We start from the raw sequence: 20452 nt of genomic DNA, 5'->3' as shown, positions 1-20452 counted from the left end.
ACTTTAAGAAAAAAATTAAACAACAATTCCCTTATGAAAACTTTTTCTAAAAAAAATATTGTAACTCATAAATCAATTATTTCGTTCTTGGAATTTACCTTGCATTCGTATTCACTAATTGTATTATTATTGTAACTATATTATAATTGTTCTAATTCTAAGTCTCTAGGAACTATCTAAACAAGTATATGATCCAGGACAAATTTACATGTTATTTGGTACAGTTGTGAATGTCAGGCCATAAAATGTATGGTGATAAAAATTGTGAAAAGTAGGTGAATTCAAGTAAAATAAAGCAAACAATTTAATTTTTTAAACCTAGGAGCAACTTAAGACATTTGCAATAGGTCTTTTTAGTCAATCAATGTACTATTTTACTATGAGGAATTTATTTTAACTTTTTAAGAGTTCTAACTATTTTATATGTTTTTTAATTGTTTTAATATCATTTTTAATTAAACGTCAAAAAAACTTGTTGCGATGCTAGTGGTCCAAATTTAATTTAATTTTAGTTCTGTGCTAAATTTACCGACCCATTATTTAAATTTAAATACTGAACCAAACATTCGATATTATTACCTGATTTTTTGTGAAATAAATTCTCTACGATTCATGTAAAAATATTTTCGAAAATTTTAAAAAATAAATGAATATACAAGTTTGAAATAAGTGCAATAAATGTTTTTTTCCGAAATAATATTTTCAATTATTAGCTAAAATTAAAAGAAAAGGAACTTAGGTGATACAAAGAAGAAAAGTAACTAAATATATAGATAAATAAATAAGAAAATATCAAAAGTTAAAAAATAATGGCTTTGATTACAAATAAATCAGACACAGTTAAAGAATCAAAAACAGTTTTAGTTAAAAAAAAAAAAAAAAAAAAAAAAAAAAAAAACAATTTTCTTTTAGAAAAAAAACTAATACATTTTGATAATATTGTATTTTTTAATTAGCCTATTGTAAGCTCTTTTTTTAAATTATAAAAATTTTTAAAATTTTTTTAAATGCTGTAGTTGTCGTTCGAACTCTCGTTCGTAAGAACACTAAGTTTTATATTACTAATTTATAAACTCTCCAAAAGCTTCGCCATTTTGACTCCTCCCTTAAATTTATATCAATTGCATTACCTTCTCCACTTACTCTGTTATCAATGACCAATAGTTTTTTATTTTTTCTTGCTTTCCCATTTTTCTCTTTTCTAAAAGTATTTTAGTTTTTGCATATTGACAACAATGATATTTGTTTTAATACTTACATTATTATTATTCACGAGGTAACATCAACATAATAAACACCGTGATCATGAAAGACATATCCTGAATGACATAACTCTAAACTAAAAATTTATGTTTATTTGTGTCAGAAAGTTTTAAGTTCAAAGGTGATATCAATCTAAAAAAAGAATAAGTAGAATTAAGCGATTCCTTATAGTTATAATATGGAGTACTAAATCCACTCACCCATTTAAGAGATAAGGAAACTCTTAGAAACAATATTATAGATATATTTTTAATAAGCGTTACGGAATTTAAAATTTTGAAGTTTTTTGATAACATAATTGGTTGATAACAGCTTCTTCCCTTTATTTAGAAAAGGATAACTTATAATATTAATTCAATGTATCTATGTTTTATTATATTAATCAAAGCTTGCATGCCTCTAATTTTTGTTTGTTTGCAATGAAACTTTATATTACTCATTAGAAATAATAAAAGACTATTCTTAAAGAGAATAATAATTGTTTGACAATTTAATGCTTTAAATTTAATAAACTGAAAGTACAGTGGTTGTACAAATGGAAACTCTTCAATGCGAACTCTATGTAAGCCATCTTTCTTTTAGTTGCAAATATTTTGGATGATTTTACATGGCAAAATTGCTAACACAATTTGAAATATCATGCTTGAAGCTTTTAAGAAGTGGTGTCATTTTTAGCAAGGCAAAATTTCGATTGACCAGAATGAGAAGAGGAAGTTAGTAACTTATTTCAAGCTTTAATACCAGCAATTTTGAAATCATTCTACAGGATATTCTATTTCATTTTAGTATATAGAAAAGATCTTTTTCATTGCCGCTCTCATTTTGGTCGACGAAAATTTTGTAGGTGTAGAAGACCATTTTGTAAACTTTCAAGCATGATCTTTCAAATTGTGTCAACACTTTTGAAATGTAAAATCATACAAAACATTTGTAGCTAAAAGAAGGATTGTTTAAACAGAATTAGCCTAGAAGTGTTTTTCCTTAACTTTGTCCAACTTTTGCATGACGAAATTTTACAAGTTTTATTAAAAATTCATCTAGCCATTACAGTAATTGGGATATTGATTTCGTCTTTATGCCTTCAATTGTTTTTCATAAAGATTTCATTTGATTATTAAATAGGAAATGTGAATGAATATTTACGAAATTTTATTACTCTATTTTAATATTTATTTACATCACTTTCTAACTTTCAACAATTTTTTCACTTTTTGTACTAAACTAATAAAACCAAAACTTTTCAAAAGGAAGTTTCTGCTAGATATGAATGAAGTTTACCATAAACCGTTTTTACTTCTCTTAACTTGATTTTGTTTTTTGTTAGTTGGATGAGGTACCTTATACGAACTTAAACTTGACTTACTTTTAAATCTCTCTGATCTACAGATTTAGCCTTTCCCTTCTAGTGAATGCCAAATGGAATCAAGGTTCTTACGATCTCAACTCTCGCGTAAATAAATCGGTTATGTTGATTTAATTAGTAACATTCAACTTATATGAAAATGTTATCTACTTAAGCAATTAGCTCAAAACAATTTTAATAGAATTTTTTTTTATCAGACCTCGATGCTTGTGTAGTGTTAATTTTGCAATGAATTTTAATTAAAACTTAATTTTTTTCTTTATTTTCAGCAATTTAAAAAAAAAATTATACAGATATTATTCTTGTGTATTTCAGACTTTTAATAATTATCTCTCTTATGATTAGTAAAGCTCTGTAGGCCTTATGTTGTTATTATTCTTAAGCATTTGAGACTTAGATAATAGTTATCTCCATTATATCAAAATAAGTCTTTTGAGACTTGGAGTTACATGTCGAATGGATTTTAACATTTTCGAGTATTCAGAATGAAAAATAAAATTTTGGATTTAGAATGGTGTCCACCATTCTATTTCAACTCGCATACTTTGACCATAATACTAGAATTCAGCAGAAAGAAGATTAAATACTAGTACTAATAATTTTTTATTAACTCGCTTTCGTATCTGTGGGTATGGAAACTTATAAAGAAATTTTATCATGTTTTTTCTATTAAAAAAATCCTGTTTTTCGAGTAGACTAAAGAGTATAAAATAGGGATATTTTAATAAGACCTAAAGCGAAAAAAATACATCGTAATAAACTTTTTTCACCTTTGATTTTCTTCACACGTCTTTCGAGAGTGATGTCTTTGCAAAGTGATGTCATAAACAATGCCTTGGGCCTGATGAATAATTTTTTATCACATGGCCGCCATGTTCTCCAGACCTTACATCATGTAATTTTTTTTCTATGGATTTTCTTCAAGCGATACTCTACATGAACTATCAATGTCGTAAAGAATAAAGAACTGAAAAACAGATTTTTATAGAATTAGAAACTAGTGTCAATGTTAAAACGAACTTAATTATATACTAGATGTATGCCGTGTAGCAGAAGGACAACAAATTGAACATTTGTCACTGAAAAAATAGTACGTTTTTCTGATATAATTTATGTTTAATTTCTTGTACTGTGAGTAATTTTTTTAAAAATATAAGTATTTAATTGTTTATTGCGCTGCTTATTTCTAATCACACTTTTGAAAAACGCAATTGTACATTCTTCTGCGCTAAATATCTTGATTACGATGCATTTTTAACTACCGATTGGATAAAACAAATCTTATACTTTATTTCTTTTTAACGTTTTCATAACGTGCAGAAATTGTTTCTCGAATTAAGCTGAGATTAAATTATCGAGAATATAATGTAATTTTAAGGAAGTTTGCAATTATGCTGAAAAAGTGTTGCTTATTTGTAATTAAAACAAAACAGTATCTATGGACTGTAAACACAACTGGAATTATAAACAGATCTCAGAGAATTAAAATTATTGCACTTAACTTAAAAACCTATACGAATTGCTACACGGTAAATTGCTTTAAAACACCGACGTCTACACGGAGCGAAACATTCTGTTAAAATAACTGTTATGGCGATTCTTATTATAACCATATTTCTGGTTAATAAAACCAAAAATATACAATATATAAGTCATTAATTTGCTAATATTTCCATTCATAGGTAACGCTTTACCGGAAATTCTTGTTTTCAAGATAATAGTTTTTTGTAACCAAACATTTAGTAAAAAATACAGAACTTATAAGTAAATTTAAATTGATAAAAGATTAATTGATAATAAAAGTTATTAAATTTTATGTCATACCCTAAAGTAACATGATAAAATTATATCATATTTTATCCCATTTACCAAATTTTATTCCATGTTATAAAATCATATTTTATTGAAATTTTTTCTAAAAATGGTACAAAAGTACCTTCGGTAAAAATTACTGAGCTTTATGATGTTAGTATAAGAGCTAGAAATACCGTAAATTTTATATTCTGGTAAGTTTGTTTATTTTTTTTCTCAATGTAATCACATCAGTGGTTTACTATTACATATTCTTGCACAAAAGTGTCTGACAGCAATTCTTGGATGAATTACAGCACAGATTCTGAGCAGTAATCCAGCTTGGCATTTCGCCTTTTTCTTTTAAGAAAATACAAATGGTGGGAATCAATTCATTGTATATGTTGCAAGGCATGTCAGGAAATGAAAGATTCTTGCCAAGAAAGTTTTAAAAAGGAGAGTTAGGCATTAGTTGAGATAACGGCTGTTAATTTTGCTAAAAATAGTTTCGTTAATTTGTAAGTATGTTGCACAATGACACGAGTTCTAAAAGAAAATTTAATCAAAGTTAAAAAATGCAATGATACAGCAGCTGAAAAAAAAGCAATACTAAGATGAAATAAAATTAGATTTAGATTTGAAGGACAAAAGGTAAAATATATTTGAAATATTTTCCCCTACACATTAAAAAATGTAAAAAAATAGTGATGAAAATTTCGTTATTATTTTTAATCTCTGAAGAGAAAAAAAACACGGAAAAAATTCTGATAAAATTACTGCACTCTATGGTAATGATTTTCTGGTAAAAAAAAATTAATTCCGGTTTATAAACTTAAATATACTCATTTGGTAATTTTGCTGTTTATATGACTATGGTTTACTAGAAATTCTGTTTTTGAGAATTGCAATTTTTATTACTATACATTTATACAAATAAAAAATACAAAACTGAAGAGAAAATTTAACCAAATAAATGGTTTTAATGCCATATTTTCAAATGAAGTGATAAAATTACCATATTTTATTACCTAACATAAAACCATATTTTACTGTTAATTTTATCAAAATCATTTCTAAAGCGATTCGGCAAAAATTATAGAGCTTTCCCATAGAAAAATTATAGTGTTCCCATAGAGCCAAAAGCAGGATACTTTTTTCCATATTCAGGTACTTTTGACTATACTTTCTTCGTGATTTCTATATAACAGTCTTCGTGGTCTCATGGTTATGGTCATGGTCTCGTGGTTAGTTCTCGTGAGTCTTCGTGATTTCTATATAACATTTTTAACGAAAAATGATATAACTTGAGATAGTTCCTCATATTTAGTTTTATGACTTTTAAAAGTGAAAGAGCAACTATATTAAAAATCTACGTGCTTTCAGTTTTATAAGCACGTAGCCATCTGTTTAAAGCTACCAGTTTTATACCAAACTTTTTAACGACAATTTATTTCATCTTACAAACATTTCTCCGTACTATCAATTGGGGCAAAATGATTTTTATTTCTGGGTTTAATATACACTAGAAACTATTTATCCTTTTTCTAGCTTAAATCTTTTCATCAATTCAAATTCTTTATTGCAAGAATTAGAATGAATAATCATTAAATCTGAAAAATATTTCAGTATTATGTAAACACATTTATCAGTATTATGCTTTTTATTGTCAAAATTTCATACCTTAAATGAAAACGCTGTAACTTTTCAATAACAAGCATTCAAAAACCAAGAGTTCAAAAGTATATCAGTGGCACAAAAAAGTTTTTACGAATGATAACTAACAAAACATTTCAAACAATTTTTCATAGTTAAGAAACTGAGATTACAAATACGCAATTCAAAGAAAGTAATATTAATACAAAAAAATTTGCCTTTCTTAATTAAAAAACCCATTTTGGAATTTTAAAATGCAATATCTTAAAATGAGGAATTTTCAATCATTAAATGTGACCAAATTTTTAACCGATGAAACAAAATCAAATATTGACTGTTGCAGAAGTTTATGTTGAACTTGGGGGATCTAGTACACTTACCGCTCACCAACAACGATGATTGCTTCGCAATAATTATTGTTTCTTGGCAGTCTTTCTATTTAAGTTAAAATTATTCACTCAGATAATAACTGCGCTAATTATGTTTGCTTACGCTTGTTATGTTATTATTATCTTTTAGTATTATAAATATTTAGATCTATTGGTGAGCAGAAGTCATTTTTCTAAGTAATTATTTTTTAAAATAACGTATATAGTGTTATAACATTATATTGTTCAAGCAAATTCGATGAGTTCACAACCGTAATTTAATATTTTTGCTTACTAAACAGGCGGATATATTAAATACTATTTTTGCATTACTGTGCATGAAGCTGATCGTTAAGTTCTAAATCATTTTGATAAAATCTCTCTAACTTTTTAACAGTATGTTAATGTTATTTGTACGAAAATGAAAATTGTAAAATGGTCGATAATATTAGACAACCTTTCTAACTAACTTCATCTTAAAATGTAGCGCATAATTACATTATTATAATAATAGTAAAGAAAAAAAAACAATTATCTTAGTTTTAAACTCTCGAATTAAAAGCATAATAATAGCAGTATAGGAAAATAATTTTAAATTAGGGATGCAAAAATATTTATAGGAAAACAATACCTTCATGACTTTCATTAACTTTATACTGATGACAACCAAAACAATATAGAAATGAATAAGGAATAATGGATCCTACCACGTGATTTTCCGCTCAATAAAAATGCGCGGACAACAATGGAAAACTGCGAAACCATCATTAAATTTACATATGGTAATATATAAAACTAGTGGACTGCGCCCCCTGCTCGCTAACGCTCGCCAACCCCCAAAAATTGCTCCGCAATCTTATATGGTTTGCTTCTTCAAACCAAGGTCGCTTCGCTCGTTCCTAACTTAGGTACATTTCAAATGCACAAAATTCTAAGAATTCTAGACAATCATTCAAATCCATATAACAACTTTTTTTTTAAAAAAAAAATTGCATCCTTTTAGTAAATACTAAGTCATTAAGATAAATTTGAATTCAAATAAATGACATGTAATTCTTTAAACCTATTAGAAATGTGCTATAGTATAAAATCTTAAGATAAAATTTCTAAAACTGATATCTCTTTAAAAAGGTTAAAATTTTGGCTATAATTAAGTGTATTAAAAATTGAAATAAGTGAATTGCAATGGAAAAACCTGCATAAACAAATAAATTCTAGTAAAACAAATAAATTCGTGATATAAATCAAAAATCGTCAAATNTCGTATGCATGAATGTTTTGAACAGATATGGCTGGAATGATGCCGACTGGGGACGTATAGACTTTAGCAACGAATCCCGCTTCCAACTGCGTACTGGCGATCATCGAAGACGTGTTTGGAGACTCACAGGGCAGAGGGGGATCCTGCCCTCATTATTGCACGCCACACTGGCCCTCAACAAGGCATTATGGTCTGGGGTGCCATTTCCTTTGACAGCCAGACCCCTTTTGTCGGCATTAGAGATACACTTACTGCATAGCGGTACGTCGACGACATCCTAAGACCTGTTTTGCTGCCGTTCCTTCTGCAGCGCCCTGGGCTGGTTTTTCAGCAGGACAATGCCAGACCACATACGGCACGTGTTGCTATGAACTGTCTGCAAGCTTCTCAAACTCTTCCTTGGCCAGCCAGATCACCAGATCTCTCTCCCATCAAGCATACCTGGGATATGATGGGAAGGCGATTGCATCTGGCACGGAATGTTGATTACCTCGTTCCACAATTGGATCGAATTTGACAGAAAATACCGCAAAAGACCATCCGGGAGCTTTATCGGTCTATGCCACGCCGTGTGGCAGCTTGTATCCAGGCTAGAGGCGGGTCAACACCTTATTGAACTTGTTACTGTAACTCTGCAATGAATTATTCAATTGTTCTGAAATTTTAATCATTTACTATTCTGCACATTGTCTTCCTATCCACCGATTTTCGTTTTAATCGGACTACTCCTTCTTGGTGCGTCGATTTTTTTGTTATAGAGTGTATTTAACAATTTGTAAATAACAATTAATAATTGGGTATTTTTTTTAAAAAAAACTAAAACATTCGTAATGCTTTTTGAATTTGCAATTGTTATAATATCTGTGTTAATTTCTAGAGTATTCCTCATGCCTGCAGTATTCCCGGAGGGCTCAGCATTGGGTCTAAGATCTACATACACGGGTTATTATCCAAGGACGCGAGCAGGTAATTTTCCTTCCTACTATTTTGACTGACTTCAATTTACTGTAAAACTGCTACTAACCGTTAGATTGTAAAGTTGCTGATACTTTTGAAATATATATTAATATACTTGCATTTTATAACAAATTTTATTAATGAAATCATTTTATATTCTAAGAATTATTCCAATATTTGTTAATGGGCTTTGTGACTTTTCAACCAAGTGTTCAATTTAAATTTTCTTAAAGAAATATATATATGATTTATGTATACCTTTAAAAAAATTTAAAAATTTACATAAGTGTAAAATTAGAGAGCCTACACTGCAAAAAGTTCCGGATATAAGTACCGGTACTTGGAGTACACCTTACCGTAAAATACAGTTTTACCATAAGCTTTTACGGAACACAAAATCTGATATACCGTAATTTGCATAAATACAATAATATTTACTGTAAAATTACTGAATACTGTAATTAAATGAATATTATTATGGGAATTACGGTATGAAAGTGTACAGTAAAAATGGGTTTTTTGGTTGCTGCAGCCAGGATGCCAGTACTTCAGTACTTTTTACTCTAGTTTGATCTGGAATTTTTCACAGTGTACATTCAAACGTGCTGAGGTATAATATCTGTGATACTTAATAATAGTCAGTGATACTATAGATACTTAAAGGAAGGTACATTTTGTATTAAAATCCAGCGTAAAATATTACTTAAGTCAAAGTCTGATATTCTGTATCTTTTACAGTAACGTTTACTTTAAAATCACTGAATCAATGTAATTAAGTAATTATTACTGTAAAAAGTATGTAATAAAATTTTATGACAAATATGGATTTCATAGTAAGTAAAATGAATTTCACATATGATGCACCAAAAGTGCAAAGAATGATTGCACTAAAGATGCACCAGAAGTTTTACAGTGCGTATTTAAACGTGATAAGATATAAAGGTTAGTTCACAGTCACTGTTAACGTATCAGCGTATCGCATTCTCTGGGTCTGTGCAGTTCTCAAATTTAGCAGAGGACGTAAGATACCCTGATCTCGGCACTCAAGTTGAACTAAGTTGTTTTAAATTTGAGCTCAAACCGATAAAATTGATAAAGCAAATAAAGTTTCCGATTAAACGATGAATTTTTTTTCATACTTCTCGTACACAATTTTGTGGACATCTTGCAGGCTTTGATTACGGTATGACGCATTGATGAAATTATGACCCGCAAGAAAATTTTCGTGTATACCGAATATCTGAATCATCAAAGATGTATTTATTCTTTTAGATAGATAAACAACATTGCTTGGCATAAAGAATTTTTTTTTACAAAATAGAGTAGGCGCAATTGCGAGGTTTTGATAAAAACACGACATAATCACTGACATTTTTCAATGTTTTAGTAACTTACATATTAAGTTTATTGTTTATTAACCTCACTATAAAATATCAAGATATTGATTTTTAAAATTCTGCACATATTTTTAGATACCATTATTTATTGTTCAAACAAAATGATAGATATAATTAACGTACAAGTGTATGATGAAAAAATAGCACTTGATAAATATATACATTGAAACTATAGTTCAAAAACAGTAACCATAAGCATACTTCACTCAGTATATTTAATTTTTAAACATTGCGAGTAATGCTTCAATAGTTTTAAAATTATTGATTTTTCTTTACAAAAATTAATATTTTCTTTTTTTATAGTTTTAGTAATGTAAAAATGTACCATTTACAGAACCCCAAACTACAATTGAAGAATGTTCCGTAATATAAATTTACAGATGTAAAAGTATGTTGCGAAAGTCAGTATACCAGAGTAAAAATTTCAAAGTAAATAAGCCGATACTTTGTGTCAAAATCAAGACTAAAAGATGACATTCTTATTTAACGTGATCAGTATTTTTATCAAAACTTTTATTTTCTCACACGATAATGAAGTTCAACTTCACGCTTAGCTTAGATTACAACAATGTAAATAACAGTTAAAGGTGAACCGAAAAGAACAAAAATTCTTTTTCAGTCATGGAATCCGTTTTTATCCTTGGCAGTCAACGGGTATTCAACTCCAAAAGAGCTCCATATCTTTATGAAAGAACAAAGAAAAATAATCCCAAACATTGTTTTGAAAAGGCTTCTAAAAGGAGAGAGTGTTTTCGAACGAATTCGAAAGTGGAACTCTCCCACATTCCAAAATCTTTTGCAGCCATAACAGGAAGCGCGTTTTAGATTAAAATAAAACACCGAGTGATGTGAGCGGGTGGCTTTTTGCTCTGAGTAAGAGGGAGAAAAAAATTATCCTTTAGTTCCGTGAAAAAGTGAGATCGACTTCAAATCCTGAGACTCGTCCAAAAGAATAAAAAGTGGGCACCGGATCAAAATGACTCATCCCCCGCCGCAAGCCACTGAAGGAGTCATATGCAAGAGTTCGTGTTCACTTCCCATCTATATCCCGAAATAGAAACGGAGTTTGATTACTTTCAGGTTGAGGGTGGGTCCTTTTATAGCATTAAGTGGTAGCATTAAATTATTGAAAGGTTTTAACTATGTTTTGTTCCCTTAAATTTATTTGTGAAGTAGTTGAAATTTCGTTACATTGAGAACTAAGCAACTAGACTTTTCCTGAAAAAATAAGTGTATGTGTTCATGATTTGTAACTGGAGCAGTTATATACACTACCGTGCACAGTCGAAGCAAAAGTGGAATTTAAAATCTATTATACATTAATTTGTTAATTTTACATTTTCATTTCTTAAAATATTGTTACCTTTGTTACAAAAGTACATTGTTACAAAAGTACAGTTCGATAATACATTGCACCTGGTTTGAAACGAAACATTGTTAGCCGCTGTTGACCTCTGGGGTGCTGCAATATTTCTTGGAGATTGAGTTCTTTCGGGGGAAATAGAGCCGGACAGTGAACTAAAATGTGCCATCATTGTTTAAGGCTCATTCCTCTCAGGAGAATTGGCCATAGGTTTGCCATAAAAAAAAACTACCATAGGATATTCTTATGTGATTTTGCCAATGGTGAAATTTTGCCATACACTTTTGCCATAAATGTAACAAATTTGCCATAAGCGTAAATGGGAAATAATAATTACCATACGTGGTAAGAATATATGGTAAGGGCAGCCATAGGCAAAACCGCATAGGACTATCCTATGATAATTTTTACGTATACCAAATTATTGCCATAAAATTATGTTTCTTAAATTATTTATTATGGTCGATTTATTAATTATGGTTTATTAATTATTAACTTTATACATAAACAACAATAAACAAGAGTCATTGAATTACAGGGATTTCACAATGATTATGCTATAAGAGTATCAGGACAAAAAAACAGAGTTCATTATCGGCTCGGTTAACAGAAACCTCGGTTAATCGAAGCTCGCTTAATCGTAGTTCTACAGTACTACTATTTTTATTATGAAATTAAATTTTTGCAATAAAGCGAAATATTTTATGAAGAATAAAACTATAATTTTAAAGCAAATTTAATAAGAAAAATTAAATATTCATAACCATTAAGATGACGCCATACCTCGGGCGAAACTTTTCATCGTAAATTCTCTTTCCCCTCCATAAGTAATTAAGAAAGAGAGTTCACGGAAATCTAGTGTAAGCTATGAAATTTTAAATATTGAAAAGAAATTTTAAATATAAATTATGAGGGGATAAATTATGATTATGCAATGGAAAGGCTCTCTTCCAATAATTTGTTTGCTTTTTGATATTTTGAAATTTTTTTTCAGCATTTGAAATTTCATGACTTTCCCTAGAATTGTCTGAACTCACTTTTTCCATTCTATAAATTTTAAATTAGTTATGGAGGTTGAACGGAATTGGTGATGAAAAGTTTCTCCCTCTGTATGGCGTCCTCTTAAGAATAACTGTGAATACTTTGGAAATTGTAAATTTTTTACCAGAGAAGAATTTAAATTTACATAAAGATTAGTTCAAACTATGGATCTAGATTTTTGTAAATATACATCTTTCCAACTCCTATTTTTAATTAAATAAGTTTTACTTCGATTATTTTTACTTTTTTTAAGAAATTTTGTAGTATTTATCCGTTTTTCTTCAGTGGCAATGTAGTAATTGCAAAGTTACAGTATAAGAATTGTCGATCCGAGCATCCAAACATCTCTGAATGCTACTGACTACAAGTTTTCAAATTCAATACACCCTTTTCTAGTTTAATTAAAAGATATACTCTTACGCGAATATTATCTATTATTCAAGTAAAAAATACATTTCCTTTCATAATTTAGTAAACACAATAGTATCCTTTCCTAAATTTTCCATCAGCCTTTGTAAATAATTATAGTTATTCGTAACTCAGAATTTTTGATACAAAGTTATTCCAATTACATTGCATACATAATGTTTTTTTTTTTCTTAATATGATGCAGTGATCAGAACTTGCTCTAAAGTTTTCTTGTTTTCACAACATGCTAAAAATATTTATACGGTTTATGTTTGTCTACTGAAAAGAATACGGGCAATTTTGCAAGCAAGAGCTACGTGAATATATCATTGACGAACTGTATTTCGTGTCCAAATATTAATTGTGTAATAGAAATAAAACATTGGAAATGGTTAAAGTTAGAAATCATTTAAAATAAGTTGCAATGAAGGCATGTGGTGATCGTAAACACTGTATATTAAAAATTTTTATAGAAGTAAAATTTTAGGATAATTATTTTGTTTTCGTTGCATTCGATTATTGGTTACGAAACGCCTTTCAGATTTTTTTGTAGTTTGCAAGAAAAACTCATTGAAAGTTTGTTGCTTATAGTTTGTACTTTAAAACTGCCAAAATTAAAGGAAACTTCTCTATAGTTTTCAGGAAAAGTTCTCATTGAAAGTTTGTTGCTTAATTTGAGCTGAAATAAAAAAGAGCTCTTTGTAGTTTACATAGAAAGTTCTTATTGAAAGTTTATTGCTTAGAACCACCAAAATAAAAAAGAGCTCTTTGTAGTTTACATAGAAAGTTCTTATTGAAAGTTTATTGCTTAGAACCGCCAAAATAAATAAAAAAAATAGTGCGTGGAGTCCTTCCGCGCGGATGAAGTTAAACTTCGCAACCGGCGACGTTAATTGTAGAAAAATCAGTAGTCGTAGAAGGATCACTAGTTCTATTCAACGATTCTTTTTCCTGCTCCGCTCGCTTCCGCGCTCTGTTATCACGGTAATATTGTGCATTTTTCCCAAGTGGACCTCTTGAACCAGTGGAAGTGCTTGCGGTTGCCTCATCGTCTTGCCATGGAAAATGTATTTGTATTAATAATGTATGTGAATGCGTCATAATGTAATTTCAGAAGAGAAAACCTAACAATCAATTGATATTCACAAGAGACGTACCTTGACATAACCTTAAATCCGTCGCATTGTCCGTGGGATTGTTTTCACTCATTTTTTACAATTGTTATCCACTAAATTTGAAAATAAAAAATACTACCCTATTAAATTATATGTGTATCAAAACAAACTAAAGAAATATTTTAAGAAAAACGATACTTTTATTATTTTTATGCTAGTGAGATCCAAAACAATGTGGAAATGAATGAGGGAGAACTGGATCCTGCCACGTGATTTCCCGGCCAATAAAAATGTAGCGTTAAACGTTTAACGCAACCTTGTTGGAAGTCGCATGAGAAGTATAACTTCAAAAAAAGAGTTTTCCTGAGTTTACATGGAAAGTTCTGATTGAAAGTTAGTTACTTAGTTTAAATACTTAGGACCATCAAAATCTATATACCGCCCCCGAGTGTGATCGATTTGTGTTAATAATTTAATCCATTTCCCGATTCGAGGATCGTTAGTGCGAAATTGAATTTAAGGAATAATTTGATATTACTCCTTTTATGGATTTACCTCATTTTTTTCTGTAAAAGGGATTTCTGATTTAAAAAATTTGTATTTTGAAGTCTTGATGATTTTAAATTTCACTAATTTAATATATTTTCTTATCTCTTTTCTTTTCTTTCCACCAACCGTAATCGTGCCAAGCCAAGCAGAGTTCAATCGTTTGAGTCCCTGTGCAGTGAATCACCACAGCATTGAAAAAGATTTTTCATGCGTTTTTTTCACAAGAGATGTTTGATTTAGCTAGACCCAATATTCATCGATTTTCAAGATAATATCATTCTTAGTAACTAATACTGTTCGATATTTATCGTTATCGATAATTGTCACAATATTATAAGTCGCGATACATCGTATCGCGCGGAGTTATCGCGATACATCGTAAGAATTTATTTTTAATATCATGGCGATAATTAAAAACTGTCTATATTTCTCGTTATATCTCTTGACATATGGTATATCTCACTATATATTACACTGACATCTTTGAAATTTTGTTATGTGGATCATCTTTTCATCTGTAACTTCACGTTGTTGCTGTATATAATTTTCATCAGTATGGTTAGAATACTATATTCACACTTTCATACTTTTCATCTGTTTTAGATCGCACTTACCCTTGTAAACTGTTAATATGTGATTGTTTGTCTTTTTTGTTTCCCGGTTTGTCTTTACTGTTAAAATCTAATTGTTTGTCTTTATTGATACCCGGATGCTCCCTTTAGGGGCAGGGCGGGGTTTAGCAATAAAATATCTCACTATATATTTCATTTTAAAGCTTTGAGTTCTAGCTCTTTCAGATGTAATGCGATCTGAAGACTTGGTTTTGTTTTTTATAATTGTCTTTAATGTATCATGCTTGTTGTGAAAGTTTTGTAGATTATAAAGACTTTGAATACGTGTTACAGATTCGCCATTAATCTCCAGAGGGGTGCTGACCCGGACATCGCCGACTTACACTTACACCTACTGGCCAAGCTGGGACGATCTCCCGTGGTGGTATGGAACACACGACTCCGGGAATTATGGGGTACCGAGGAGCAGCTTAGCGGATCGTTTCCGTTCCCCTTCGCCCCTAAGACATTCCTACTCGCCATCACTGCCTACATGGACTCCTTCGAAGTAAGATGTCTTCAATTACCATGAGATTTTATACACACTTAAGTAATTCAATTATCAATTAAAATTTTATTGAAAAATATTGAAGAAGCTAGCCAGAAACCTTTTCCCAAATATATATAAATATTTTTTTAAAAATTCTCCAGGATAGTTTTACCAACATGAAATTTTGATTTAATTACTATTGCATTAAGAAATTAATTGGTTGTATCATAATGCTAAAGCCTTACTTGAAAACATGTGTAAGTATAAAGCTGGAATGGGTAACCGTATTATACTTATTATACAATCTTAACATTTTTCCATTGAACTTGAACCTTCTTTTTATTGAAGAATCTAGTCAATATTGCGCGTTATACAAGTTTCAAATACTAAACAACATTGATTCAAACGTCAAAAAATTAATAACAGATTGATAAGCGAATTTTTAAATCGGCATAAAAATACTTTTCTATAAAAGTGAGACTTGTATTGAAGAAACAACATATCTGCTTCATTCACGATAGATTTCAAAAAAAGTGGCTTGACAATAGTTTCTTTCTATTTCTAATATTGTGAACGCTATAATGAAATTTAAAAAAAATGCAAAAAGTAGCTTATGGTACAAAAATACAAAATATATAAAAATCTCAATTTTTAATTTTTTGTTTGCTTCTGTAGATTTTTCTATTGCACGGCAGAGGGCAATATAGGCTGCTTCATAGGATCAAAAGAAACAGCAATTAGTAAATTTTAAGAGATCTACGGATTTTCTCTTCTTGAACATTTAATGCAATAAACTCCAAGGCTCTTAATTTTGGGTGAATAATTTAATACCGTAGATTTGATTTTTCAATTTTCTTATTCTAAAGTGTAGGAACCAATTTGTGTGATGTAAAAAAACCTTTTTTTAATGTGAATTTCGCAAAATAAACACATTTCTAAAAAGAGGAAAAACCAGCAGCGCATAGTATTTAATTTAAAACGCTAATAACACTAATAGTCGCTTTGGTATGATTTTATTCAAAACAATCTGACAATCTTATAATTATGCTTGGTGTGTGTGTTCTAAATTGGACTACAACCTGTTATTTCACGTGTTCACAAGATTTCACGAGAATCAGTCCGGAGGAGCCGGTGTTTGATCCTCCAAGACAAACCGAGTGCATGCAATATACATTCTTGTAAAATCTGTGGAATGAAAATTCCTGAGGTTGTCCGCTGAGCAGCAATACTTACTTTCACCCTTGCGGTGCTCTCATGTCAAACGCTATAAAGGCCAATGACTGGCGACGTTGGCTGCTCCAAATCTTATTAGAAACAACAACACAAGATTTCGCGGAGTAGAGTAATTTTCAGCTACATGTTTATTTGTGAAAATTAAATAAAGATGATTAATTGCACATAGTATAACAGCCCCACCCACATACCTCTGTCGGTTGAATTCGCAAGCGAAAAGGCTGTTTAGGCACTTTTAATGTAAACAAATAGTGAAGGTAATTATTATGGAGATGTAGTTGGAATTAATGATTCCATGTGTTTTTTTCAGATCGAGATTATCGGATCTTCTGCCAACTTCTCGATCAAAGTACGAGATGGATTGCCGATATCTTCCATCACCCACCTGGCGATCGAGGCTGAGCTCTCCGTTCGGGCGATACATATACCAGTGGAGAACATGGTAATTCTTCAACTATTTTATAAATATAAGATACAGACAATATACTGGCTAATATACAGCAATTATTTAAAGAAACTTGTCCGAATTTCCCTTTATCGTACTGACCCTTACGAAAAAACAAACTGAATTTCTTTTGAGGTGTAAAAAAAATACACCTGAGTGTGAGAAAATGATGTTATGTTTTGCACCGAAATTAAATCTCAATTTCAACCTGATTTACACCTCATAAAATCAACCTCATATATAGCTCAGCAATACTTGTAGTTTAAATCTGGTCAAATTATTCTTACTTGCAAATATACTAACTTACTTGGAGAGCTGAAAAAAATAACTTGTACTCCTCGAAAGCAACCTTTCTGAACCGATTTTTCAAAAATGGATTTCTATGAACTTCAATACAACCTCAAGAGTGAATACACCTTGAATTTAAACCTTGAGAGGTTGTTTTTGAGTTCAACTTCAAATTAATCGTAATACCTCAAATAAAACCTTTCACTTTTGTAAGTGTTATCCCATTGTCGTTTCATTATTCCATTTGAAATAACATTTATACTTCATCTATTTAAACCCTTACTTCTGTACTGCTGTTTTCAATTTATGAAAAATTTTAATGACACTTGATAACGGATTTGAACTATTTGAGAAGCCGCGAATCAAAGCTTTGTGCAGCAACTTGATAAATCAATTATCAATACTTATGAATCAAAAATCAGAAATTTGTTGAAAAATAATTTGTTTTCAAGTCTCATTTGTTTAGTAATAAGTCCTGGAACAGTCTGACCACAACAGTTCTATTGACCCTTTGCACTCGAGAGGTGACTGTCAGTCACTACTGTCACCTGTAAAATACCCACCATTCTAATTGAGATTTTTTTTTCATCTTAATGTTTAGTCGCCACTTCATTCAGTAATCTCTGGGTATTATAAGTCAAGTTTATAAAAAAAATCCTTCAAAATGTTAGTGGTTGCGTCCATTTTTTAACTCTTGAAAGGACTTCGAGTGCTAAGGGTTAAGAACCACATGGGATTTATTCATGAGCAGAATTGTGCAAACAATGATATCAAATGGATTATGGAATCAAAAAAGTCTGCACAGTTGCTGCTAACTGAAGCAAAAAAAATTCTGCCATTAGTGCCAAAATGGGGTAAATATTGAACTAAATGACTCATGAAGCTACATAACTTTTCAAAGCTTAGTATGTAGTAAGCTTAGTAACTTTCACTTTAGCTGATAGACCTAAACAGCGATCGGATATAGTGCACTACAAGTAGTAAAACTACTATAGCAGCTACTTTTTTCGTAGTCAGTAGCGTAGTGTGTAGTGAGATACAAAAAAAGTAGTTTGTAGCGATTCCTGTCAACTACTTTTAACGCAGTTTAGAAAGGAAACACTGTTCTAACGCAGCTAATTCTTCGAATTCAATGGGTACTAATCTTCGCGAGCCCGTCAATAGATGCAATGAATGTGTCTGCAGCTGAGCATTAACAAAAATTACGTATTTAAAATCACGTATAACTAATATTTAAACTAACCATTGTAAAAAGTAGATAATTAATCACTTGGGTCATACTTTCACATGCGAATGTGCACTCGTGAAACATTGGTGTTATTTCAAAGGAAGGGTACGTACATTAATGTACGTATCTTTACTTACTTACTTACTTACCCTTACTTACGATGTACTTAATGCCTTAGAGGAAATAAAAGAGGATTAAACGATTAGAAAAGTTCAAGTATTTGATAATTTGGCATTTCTTAAATTAAATATTCGTTTTCGAAAATGGCATAAAAATTTGAAGGTAAAATGAACAAATTCGAGAAAAAATTGTTTTGGAACTGACACATGTAAAAGTGAATAAATATTTCTTAATTATTTCCTTATATTTAATGTATATAAGCCAATTTCGTATTCAAAACCATTTTGAGCATATGTGTAAATTAATTTTTCCAGCAAAATTGGTCTCCTTAAAGTAGTGAAGTAGTTACTACAATTCCAAAGTCGTTCGTAGTCACTACATTTAAAAGAAGTAGTGAAGTAGTTAACTACATTTGTAACAAAGTAGTTGTAGTTGTAGTAAACTACAAAAATATGTAATAAATATTTTTCCAACCACTAGGCTTAAATGGGTAGTCCACTTTATTGACAGACTAGATGAAGATTCTACATTCATCAAAGTACTAAATCGAACTAAGTACTAAAACTACCTTCCCTCCTCTAAACTATTGTTTTGAGCTTTGTAATGTCTTTTGTTTTGTTATTTATTGATAGTATCGGGATATAAAATAACGTATCAATATTGTCGAAAAATATTTTGCTAAAAATTTTACATTACATGAATTTAATTTTTATGTTTGTTTTATTTCAGCCGAGGAACTTACGTTTAAGTTTGGGGAGTGGGGCGAAGGTGGGCGATATTTTTTACATCCGAGGGCAGCCCACTGAGGAGGCGAAGAGGTAAGAATATTTTATTCAGTAGTATTGATTATGAATTTTGTATACATTCAGATTAATGAAATGCATATACTCCTCGCTAGTTACAAAATTGTACTTTCGTTGTTCTTCGATTTCGCATACTTTTAAAATTTTTATAACTATTGGTTTCATTGTATACAATGAAACCAAAACATAAATAAAACTTTATTTAATTCTTGATTGTTGTTTAAATATATTTTTTCTAAAAAAAATAATAAGTTTGTATTTGCTTATCTTTAATTCTTTGAGTAACGACAGAACTTATTAGTTTGGAGAATTTATTACATACGTTTCAAGCCAATAGCATGTTTTGATACTTTTCTAAGCTTTTTTTACAAAAACAATAAAAAGTAAAACATTCTTTATAGAAATTTTAAGTTATGGACACACAATCTATAGGTAACCGAGTAAATGTAAGCACAGATGGTGATAGGGGTTGAAATTCGTCGTAAGGCTTCTAGGTTACTATTTCCTGATTTTTACGCCAAATTTGAGAAAACACACCATCCAATATTATTGTTCTTGTAATGTTCTCAATCTAACTTTCAACAAAACGAACACCAAATGAATTCGGTAGATTCCGCAAGCTTGATATGCTGCCCAAAAAATAACAAACGGTGCTATTTTACTCAAATATAGCCAAATAAGTGATAACATTCAAAACATGACTAA

General features: G+C 30.1%; 1 protein-coding gene across 1 annotated transcript in view; it reads left to right on the top strand.

Annotated features, from left to right (window-relative positions):
- LOC107446782 (32 kDa beta-galactoside-binding lectin) overlaps nucleotides 1–20452 on the top strand; it is a 46933-nt gene that overhangs the window by 19030 nt on the left and 7451 nt on the right. The window contains exons 2-5 of the mRNA XM_016061542.4: nucleotides 8577–8665; nucleotides 15435–15648; nucleotides 17174–17305; nucleotides 19674–19762. Of these exons, the coding sequence (XP_015917028.2) occupies nucleotides 8577–8665; nucleotides 15435–15648; nucleotides 17174–17305; nucleotides 19674–19762 (524 nt within the window). The remainder of the gene's footprint in view (nucleotides 1–8576; nucleotides 8666–15434; nucleotides 15649–17173; nucleotides 17306–19673; nucleotides 19763–20452) is intronic.

This window comes from Parasteatoda tepidariorum, chromosome 3, assembly GCF_043381705.1.
Source record: "Parasteatoda tepidariorum isolate YZ-2023 chromosome 3, CAS_Ptep_4.0, whole genome shotgun sequence".
Taxonomy (NCBI): domain Eukaryota; kingdom Metazoa; phylum Arthropoda; class Arachnida; order Araneae; family Theridiidae; genus Parasteatoda; species Parasteatoda tepidariorum.
The sequence above is the reverse complement of the archived record's forward strand: the minus strand, read 5'-3'. Positions and strand labels throughout refer to the sequence as shown.